The sequence below is a fragment of the Scyliorhinus torazame genome, chromosome 16 (assembly GCF_047496885.1).
Source record: "Scyliorhinus torazame isolate Kashiwa2021f chromosome 16, sScyTor2.1, whole genome shotgun sequence".
Taxonomy (NCBI): domain Eukaryota; kingdom Metazoa; phylum Chordata; class Chondrichthyes; order Carcharhiniformes; family Scyliorhinidae; genus Scyliorhinus; species Scyliorhinus torazame.
In genome coordinates this window covers 86033472-86043232 of record NC_092722.1, presented here as the reverse complement: position 1 = coordinate 86043232, position 9761 = coordinate 86033472, and the positions used below count along the sequence as shown (strand labels likewise).

General features: G+C 51.8%; 1 protein-coding gene across 1 annotated transcript in view; it reads right to left on the bottom strand.

Moving 5' to 3' along the window:
• Nucleotides 1-648: 648 nt before the first annotated feature.
• The window catches only part of LOC140392922 (arf-GAP with coiled-coil, ANK repeat and PH domain-containing protein 2-like), a 76350-nt gene continuing 67237 nt past the window's right edge, over nucleotides 649-9761 (bottom strand). The window contains exons 16-18 of the mRNA XM_072478704.1: nucleotides 8877-8987; nucleotides 2356-2417; nucleotides 649-1152 (exon numbers count right to left, since the gene is read on the bottom strand). Of these exons, the coding sequence (XP_072334805.1) occupies nucleotides 1043-1152; nucleotides 2356-2417; nucleotides 8877-8987 (283 nt within the window). The 3' untranslated portion in view covers nucleotides 649-1042. The remainder of the gene's footprint in view (nucleotides 1153-2355; nucleotides 2418-8876; nucleotides 8988-9761) is intronic.

The window sequence follows — 9761 nt, the reverse complement described above, 5'->3', positions numbered from 1 at the left end:
GAGAGCAGCGTTGGCTGTTTGTCATTCAGTCCCACCTCTGCAATTGGGCACGAGCTGCAATCTTCACTGTTGCCAACTTTCTCACCGCCGCAAGCTCCCCTTCTGCTCAACTCCACACTCTTCTGCATCGCTTGGAAAGAATACGGACACTCATGATTACAGATACTATGTTTATTGCTGATTTTACAGTGACTGGTCTGCAGGAGAGTTCATGGGGGGAACCTCTTCACTTGTGTCTCCAGCCTGCAGTTCTCCCTCAGCTGTCTCGCCTCATCTCTCACTCCAACCCTTTAGCTCTCCCCGTTCTCCCTATCCCCTGCTCGCCCCGTCCCCCTCTCGCCCCTTAGCCCTCTCGCTCCGCCCCCCCCCCTCGCTTTCTCGCCACATCCCCCTTGCCCTGACGTTCCGGCCCCGTCGCTCTCTCACCCCGTCCGCCTCTCGCCCCGTTTCCCCCCTCGCTCTCTCGCCCCATTCCCCTTTCGCCCCGTCCCCCTCTCGCTTTTTCACCCCAACCCCCCCCTCTCGCCCCGCCCCCCTCGCCACGTCACACTCTCGCTTCAGCCCCTCGCCCCGTCCCCCTCGCTCTGTCCCTCTCGTGCCACATCCCCCTCTCGCCCCGTTTCCCCCCCCTCGCTCTCTCGCCCCGTCCCCCTCTCGCTCTGTATCCCTCCATTTATTTCTTTCCCCATCGATTGTGCCCTCTGTCTTTTGATCACACTTGTCTCTCCTGTTCGCTCCCTCCATCTCTCCCGCTCACTCCCTCCTCCTCCTCTAACTCTCTCTCACTCTGTTTTCCACAGCCAGTTTGTCGTGTGTTAAAACAAAAATCACCCGGGACGTATTGACCCTGGGTTAACCCCCAGTTCGTGGGAGAAGTAGTGTTCAGACAGACACATTTCCCTCTTTTCCTGCCCCGCCACGCAGGCCAAGGCAATAAGGGCACCCTCTTCCTTGCAGCCATAGGTCCATATCTCCTTCCCTCCTCTCCTCTCCCCTTTTCTCCATTGCTCCTCTGCATTTTAAAGGGGGGAAGGAGGAAGGGTCACTTTTCTGCCCCGCTGCATTCGAACCGCCTCCGGGCCAGCTTCTCCGGATCATCTGAGGCCATCCGAGAGAAATCGCGGAAGATGTCCTGGAAGGTCTCGTCATCGCCTGTGTGGGGGGAGGGGGTTAGGAGGACAAAACGTCACCAGTGGGGAGCGGCAGTCGGAGAAATGTGCGTACCCCTCCCCTCTTCCCCACGGCCTACAGAGAAAGGCTTTCATCGGGCTACAGGGACCGTTTCTGCATACAGCAAGACCCCACGGATGGCCACGTGATGACGATTGGGTCGCCTGTTGCTCAACAGAGGTGGGGGGGGGGGGGGGGGGGGGGGGGGGGGATGGATATTCGGCCCCAAAGGGTTGATGCCTGGAAAGAGCGGTTTGCCTTGTGAGGAAATGGTCGATAGGCTGGCCTGTTTTCGCTGAGATTTAAGATGAGTGAAGGTGGTGACTTAATTTGAAATATGCAAGATCCTGAACGGTATCAGCAAGGTGGACGTGGAAAGGACATTTCCTCTTGTGTGAGCCCAGAACTAGGAGCGCAGTTTTATAATTAGAGGTCTCTCCGAGTACTGACCCTCCGACACTACGGTGCGGCACACTCTCACTACTGCCCCCCCCGACAAGCAGCGCACCCTCAGTACTGATGCTCCGGCAATGCGGCACTTCCTGAGTACTGATCCTCCAACATTGCGGCCCACCCTCCCACAGTGCAGTGCTCCCTCAGTACTGATCCTCCTACAGTGCTTTGCTACCTGAGTACTGACCTTCCAACAGTGCGGCGCTCCTTCAGTACTGACCCTCGGAAATTGCGGCCCTCCTTCAGTACTCATCCTCGGAGATTGCAGCGTTCCCTCAGTACTGACCCTCTGACAGTGCAGCGCTCCCTCAGTACTGACCCTCTGACAGTGCAGCGTTCCCTCAGTACTGACCCTCAGACATTGCAGCGCTCCCTCAGGACTGACCCTCGGACATTGCAGCGCTCCCTCAGTACTGACCCTCCGACAGTGCGGCCCTCCCTCAGTACTGACACTCGGACATTGCGGCCATCCCTATGCGCCTCTGACTCCCGACCCTTCTGCTCCTTTACCTTCCCCAAGACTGTGATCCAGAATGTGGGCCTAAATTTCCCTCGGCGAGGGGGTAGCGGGGGGTCCTTGACTGGATGTGAGGAAGGTCAACGGCGTGACTGGACAGTGGGTAAAATGTGTTATGAAAGGTTTGGTTGGGTGGCTTGGTCAGCGGGAACTCCTCCGGTCCCGGAGCCACTCTGTGGGCTACCTGCAGTCCACTTGTTCGGAGCCACGGTTACCTGTGTGCCAGAAGAATGGTTCGCCCTCGCGCATCTCCTCGTTCATTCTCGCCAGCCGCAGTCTGGGAAATATCAACAGAAACAGGGTTGTTGCATGTGTGTCATGTTCCTGTGTATCCATAACAGTGTGCCGACTTCCGGTGGCGACTATTCTGTGAACTGTCGCACATTTGGCAGCTCCTGCTCTTGGTGGTTTTTTGACGGCTTTTAAGCTGGATTTTCACAGAAATTCTTTCTGACATAAGTGGACAAAAGTGAGAGGAGAAGGCGACCCCTATCCTATGGAATTACGCTCGAAAAATAATCGCAAAAGAAGGAATCATAAGTTGGTTGGAAGTGAGGATCTGAGCTTGGTGGCTGCAATGGCAGAGAAGCGAGATCTGGCCCCGTCGGCTCAATGGTCGATGGATTGGTTGGTTACATACCTGGATGAGAAGTTCGCCCGGCACCGTAAGGAGTGTGCGGAGGACCTGACCAAGGTGGTAGCCTCGATTAAGGAGGCTGTCGACCGGATGGAGGTGATAGTGACGGCCCAGGGACAGTCAGTCCAAAAGCAGGCGACGGAGCGAAAGGGGTAGTCCACTGGGATGGCACTGCAAATTTTACAGGATTGGCAAAAGCGGCTTCTGGAAAAGGTGGAAGACCTGGAGAATCGTTCCCGCAGGCAGAACATTCGGATCATCAGTCTGCCAGAGGGAAAGGAAGGATCTGATGCCGGTGCGTATGTTGTGAAGATGTTAGGGAAAATGATGGGGCAGAGGCATTCGAGAGGCCGTTGGAGGTGGACCAGGCTCACAGGGCACTTTTGCGCAAGCCCCAGGGTCGTTGGTGGTGAGGCTACACCGATTCCTGGACAAACAACGCATCATGAGATGGGCTAGAGAGACAAAACGGTTCGTATGGGAAGAAGCTAAGATCCAGGACCACCAAGATTTGGGAGCAGAACTTGCTAAGAGGAGGGCGAGCTTTAATAAAGTTAAAGCGGCCATGTATGAAGAGGGAATAAAATTTGGGCTGCTCTACCCGGCCCGTCTTTGGGTAACCTACGAGGAACAGGAACTATATTTTGGCTCGCTAGAAGAAGTGGCGGGCTTTATGGAAGACAACAACCTGGGGGACCCATAAGGACTAAAAAAAAAAACTGGTCAGTAGCGATTTAAATCAGAAAGTTCTGTGGTGCACTGTAACTTGAGTTGCGATGACCGGGAAGAGGGTTTTTTTGGTTTTGCTTTGAGTTATCTAAGTTAATGTACTAAGATACAGTTTCTTCCTTTTTGTTTGTGTTTGTAAAAAAGGGGGGATAAAAGGGAAAATAAAAACGAAGAATGGAGGGGGGTGAAGAAAAGCTTTCAAATTGAGATGTTCTAGGAAGGAAAGACATCTGTTTGAGTTTTTACATGCATAATGTTTTCTGTCTCTCCATTTATCCTGTTTGTTTTCACTTCCATTGTTTGGGGCTCTGTTTGATGGTGATAGAAAAATACAGCACAGAACAGGCCCTTCGGCCCACGATGCTGTGCCGAACCTTTGTCCTAGATTAATCATAGAATATAAGATGTTGTAAAGGGGGAGGGGTGGGCCATTAAGCTGGACCTTAAGTGGATGGTGTGTTTGCTTTTTGCTCTTGGTGTTATTGTTTTGAAAACTTCTGTTAAGAGCTGGGGTGTAAAGATCCAGCAGCCGGTAGACTTTTAGGCATCAGGGGTGGAGCTGCTAGGCTAGCTGGTAAGGCTGGCTCACGGAAGCGAAGTGGGAGGTGAGCTGAAAAGTGGCGAGGGGGTGGGACTGCTGACGATTAGGGGACTTCCAGGAGGCTGGAGGTGGAGACTAGATGACTGGTTACGTGGAATGTTTGTGGCCTGAATGGGCTGGTCAAGAGGGCCCGTGTGTTCGCACACTTGAGACAGTTAAAGGCGGACGTGGCCATGTTACAGGAGACACATTTGAAGCTGGGGGATCAATTTAGACTGAAAAAGGGATGGGTCGGGCAGGTGTTTCATTCAGGATTGAACTTTAAAACAAGGGGGGTGGCCATCCTAATTAACAAGAGGGTGGCATTTGAGGTGGGGATAATGGAGACAGACCCCGGAGGCAGATTTATCATGGTGAGTGGGAAACTGGAGGGAATGGTAGTGGTGCTGGTAAATATATATGCCCCAAACTGGGATGACGTTGCGTTTGTTAGGAAGATGCTAGGAAAAATCCCGGACCTCGACTCGCACCACTTGGTCATGGGGGGTGATTTTAACACGGTCCTGGATCCTAGGATGGACCGGTCGAGTTCTAGGTTGGGGAAAGTATCAGCAATGGCGAAAGAGATGCGGGGGTTCATGGAGCACATGGGGATGTGGTGATCCGTGGAGATTTGAGAAGCCAAGGAGCAAGGAAGATTCATTCTACTCTAATGTGCACAAAGCGTACTCCAGGATCGATTTTGTTATATTGGACAAAACATTGTTAGCGGGGGTGGTAGACACAGTATTCAGCAATCGTAGTATCGGACCATGCGCCACATTGGCTGGACCTACAGGTGAACACGGGACATTCTCAGCGCCCACCGTGGAGGCTAGATACAGGGCTGTTAGCAGATGACAAGATATATGAGCGAATGAGGGAGGCCATTCGGGGGTATATAAAAACCAACGACACGGGCGAGACCGCGGCTGGGGTGGTGTGGGAGGCATTGAAAGCGGGCATCAGAGGGGAATATATTTCAATTCGGGCCCATAGGGAAAGGGCTCAATGGGCGGAGCTCGACAGGCTGGTAGGAGAAATCTTACATGTGGATAGGAGATATGCGGAGTCTCCGAATGAGGAGCTCCTGAAGGAGCATCAGAGACGTCAAATGGATTTTGGGCTCCATTCCACAGGCAAGGCGGGGGGACAGCTAAGGAGGGTAAAAGGGCAGTATATGAATATGGGGAGAAAGCTAGCAGGATGTTGGCACATCAGCTGAGGAAGCAGGAGGCGGCGAGAGAGATAGGGAAAATTAAGGATGTGAGGGGGAAAATAGCGAGGGACCCGGGGGCGGTTAACGACGTGTTTCGAGAATTCTATAGTTGTTTATGAGTCGGAACCCCTTGCGGGGGAGGAGGGAACGAACCAATTCTTGGAGAGGCTAGAGTTCCCGAAGGTAGATGAGGAGCTGGTGGAAGTCTTGGGGGGCCCAATTGGGCTTGGTGAAGTGATAGACGGATTGGGGGCAATGCAATCAGGTAAGGCCCCGTGACCTGACGGATTCCCAGTAGAATTTTATAAATGATTTTCGGGGCTAGTGCGACCGCTGTTAGTCAAGGCTTTCAATGAATCCAAGGAGTTGGGAGTGCTTCCCCCAACGCTATCACAGGCATCAATCTCTCTCATCTTGAAGCGAGACAAGGCCCCGGAGAACTGTGGATCGTACAGACCAATTTCCCTTTTAAATGTAGATGCTAAATTACGGGCAAAGATCTTGGCCACCAGAATAGAGGATTGTCCCGGAGGTAATAGGTGAGGATCAGACGGGGTTTGTGAAGGGCAGGCACCTGACGTCTAATATTAGACGGCTTCTCAATGTTATAATGATGCCAGCTGAAGGGCGGGAGGCTGAGGTGGTAGTAGACATGGACGCGGAGAAGGCTTTCGACAGGATGGAGTGGACTTACCTATGGGATATTTTAGGCAGGTTTGGGTTCGGGCAGAGATTTGTGGACTGGGTCTGGCTGCTGTATCAGACCCCGGTGGCAAATGTGAGAACCAACCAAACCCGGTCAGAATATTTTAATCTTGGGAGAGGGACATGGCAGGGATGCCCGCTCTCCCCACTACTGTTTGTCCTGGGCATATAGAGCCTTTAGCAATGGCCCTGAGAGCATCAAATGTGTGGCGGGGGATAGTGGGGCGGGGGGGCGGTGGAGCACACTGTTTCTCTCTATGCGGATGACTTGCTGCTTTATGTTACAGACCCGGTGGGGGGAATGACCGAAATCATGGAGGTACTGGGAGAATTTGGGCGATTTTCAAGCTACAAGTTGAATATGGGAAAGAGCGAGATGTTTGTGATCCAGGCACATGGCAGGAAAGGAGACTGAGGGAGTTACCTGTTAAAGTGGCGGCGGGGAGTTTCAGATATTTAGGAATTCAAGTGGCTAAAGAGTGGGGGCAGCTCCACAAGTTAAATCTGGGCAAAGCGGTCGACCAAATGAAAAGGGACTTCCATAGATGGTACATGCTCCTGCTGACGCTAGCAGGAAGGGTCCAGGCTGTGAAGATGACAGTCCTCCCAAGATTGCTTTTCTTTTTTCAATGCCTTCCGATTTTTGTCCCAAAGGCTTTTTTTAGAAAAATAAAAGTGGCGATTACAGGTTGTGTGTGGGCGGGGGAAACCCCGAGAGTAAAGAGGGCATTCCTGGAGCGGGGTCACAGAGGGGGGGCCTGGCCCTCCCGAGCTTTATTAATTATTACTGGGCGGCCAACGTATCGATGGTCAGGAAGTGGGGGAGGGGTCGGCCTGGGAGCGAGTGGAAGCGGCATCCTGTAAGGGCACGAGTTTGGAGGCTTTACTGACGGCACCCCTGCCGTTCTGGCCGGCTCGATACTCTACAAGCCCTGTGGTGGTGGTAGCCCTAAGGGTGTGGGGGCAATGGAGGCAGCACATAGGATTGGAGGGGGGGTCAGTGTAGTCTCCGATTTGTCCCAGGGAGGCTGGATGGGGGCTTCAGGAGGTGGCAGCAGGCAGAGATCGAGTGATTGGGGATTTATTTATCCAGGAGGGCTTTCCGACCTTGGAGGCACTAGAGGAAGCGTTTGAACTACTGGGCAGGAATGGGTTTCGATACCTTCAGGTCCAGGACTTTGTCCGGAGGCAGCTTCTCTCGCCTCCCCCCTGAGGGGACTACAGGATAAGGTGATGTCAAAAACGGGGGTTGGAGAGGGGAGGATTTCGGAGATATGCAAGGAATTGATGGAGTGGGAGGGGGCCCCGATCAGGGAGGTGAAATGGGAAGAGGAGCTGGAAATGGAAAAGTGGGAAAAAGCCTTGAAAAGAGTTAATTCATCTTCATCCTGTGCCAGACTTAGCCTGATCCAGTTCAAAGTGGTCCACAGGGCCCACATGACGGTAGCCTGGATGAGCAGGTTCTTTGAGGAGGTGGAGGATAGATGTGGGCAGTGTGGGGGTAGCCAGGCTAACCATGTGCATATGTTCTGGGCCTGTCCGTAGATGAGGGGATTCTGGCAGGGATTTGCGGACATTGTCAGACCTGGAAGGGAGGGTAACCCCGAGTCCAGAACTGGCAATATTTGGGGTATCGGATGATCCGGGGCCAAGGGGGGGGGGTTGGAGAGAGATCAATGTCCTGGCCTTCTCCTCCCTGGTGGCCCGGAGACGGATTTTGCTGGGATGGAGGGACTCGGAGCCCCCAAGGTCAGCGATATGGCAGGGTTTCTCAGCCTGGAAAAAATCAAGTTCGTCTTGAGAGGATCAACTCGGGTTCGCCCAGAGATGGCAGCCTTTCATTGACTTCTTCAAAGAAAATTGAATGTCAGCAGTAGGGGGGAGGGGAAGAAAATAGGCATGGCAGTGTTAGATAAGGACAGGGAACTCCGTAGACGGGCAGTTAGAAAATAGGGCGCGGGCAGTTGTGGACATTGTATTTTTGGGGTGGTTTTTTTCTTACATGTGTCGGCCCACACGGTTGTTTAAGAAATGTTAATGTGTTAAACTGAAAATTACAAATGCTTGAATAAAATATTTTCTTTAAAAAACTGTGTCATGTTCCAGTGTACCCATAACCCTGCGTGTCATGTTCCTGTGCGTCCATAAACATGCTGGCATATTTTTTCCATTTGTTTTTTCTGCACAGATGTTAGTGTTTGTGAATGCATGTTCTGGGTATGTGTGTGTGTGTCTAGCTCTGCACACGTTCAAATATCTCCGCATGTACGTAATGTGTGTTTGTCTCAAACTGTTCACGTAGCTTCATGAAATTCTGACGGTAAATTTCCAAGGGTGGTTGTGTGTGCTCGTGCCTGTACCTGTTCACGTGTGTACCTGTCACGTGTTTGTATCTGAACCTGTCCGCATATGTTCGTATCTGAATCGGTCCGCGTGTGTTTGTGTGTACCTGTCCCTGTCCGTGTGTTCGTATCCGAATCTGTCCGCGTGTTTGTATCTGAATCTGTCCGCGTGTCTTTGTATCTGAACCTGCCCACACGTGTGTGTTTAATTGTCCATGCACGTTTTTATATATGTAATTGCCTATGCATGTTTATCGATGAGTCTGTAATTATTAATGTTTTTATGTGTCTATAATGGTGCAAACCTGGTCGCTTGTGTTTTTGTCTGTGTCTCTCTGTGCATGTTGCTGTGTGTATTGTGCGATTGTCTGTCCTTAAATAGGCCCGCACATGTTCCTCTGGGTTTTTGTGTGTCTGTACCTGCGAGTGCAGTCCCTGTGAGCCAGTGCGTGCAACGCTGGATGCGTGGCGAGCCCTAAATCGCACTCTGCGCGGCTAAATGCAGCTGACGGTCCGATACTCACAACGTGACGATGTCGGCGTTGGCCGTCGCCACGGCAATACTAAGGGGGTCTTGCCCCGTTTCATCCGCCGCATACTGATTGGCTCCCCTCTTGAGCAGCAGGCACACAGGACTGAGAGAGAAAGAAAACACGGAGTTGGATCCTCGTCATAAGAGGAGCCGCGAGAGAGCTCAAGGGGGCTGAACAACCACTCATGAGGGAGCAAAGTGCAGGGCAAGTGACATAAATCTCCATCCACATCGTGGGCTGGAGTCTCACCATCGGAAATAAAGGCTTGCATCTCGACAATGCCCCTTAACCACTGGACTGCTCAAGACACTTCATGCCCTCAGTAAGTGTTGGAATACATATCTCCAAGAACTTGGAAAGACAATGAATTATTTAGACACTTTATGCTGGTTTTTATTTTGAAGATTACAAGTTAACATTTGACTGAGGGTAGGCTGCTTTGTCAGAGATGTCCCACAACCTGAGCTGAATGACCAGCAAGGCACCAGACGAGATCAGAACTATTTGTTTATGTGAACTTTAGTTACTGGGGAAAACAGTGGCTCTGGTGATCTTCTGCAGACCACCTGACTGAGATGAATTTTGTTTTGAACTTGTTTTTTTATGTTTTGCACTCCAGTTTTGGAAGGAAACCGGTAAGGTTTCCCGATTCTTGCTCTCCCTCTCTCCACCTTGGCTGAAATTCAGTGTAGCTACCAGGGCCCAGCTAGAAATTCCCATCTCTGCATAACTGGTCTGTATCTGGAAAGCTGAGATGTGAGGGAGAAAGATTACAAGGTCATTGATCCCACACCAAAGCTCCTTTGGAAAGAACGTCCAGGCAATTACTGTGACCAGTCTGCACACAAAGAAGAGCAGGTTTGGTGAGGTTACGGG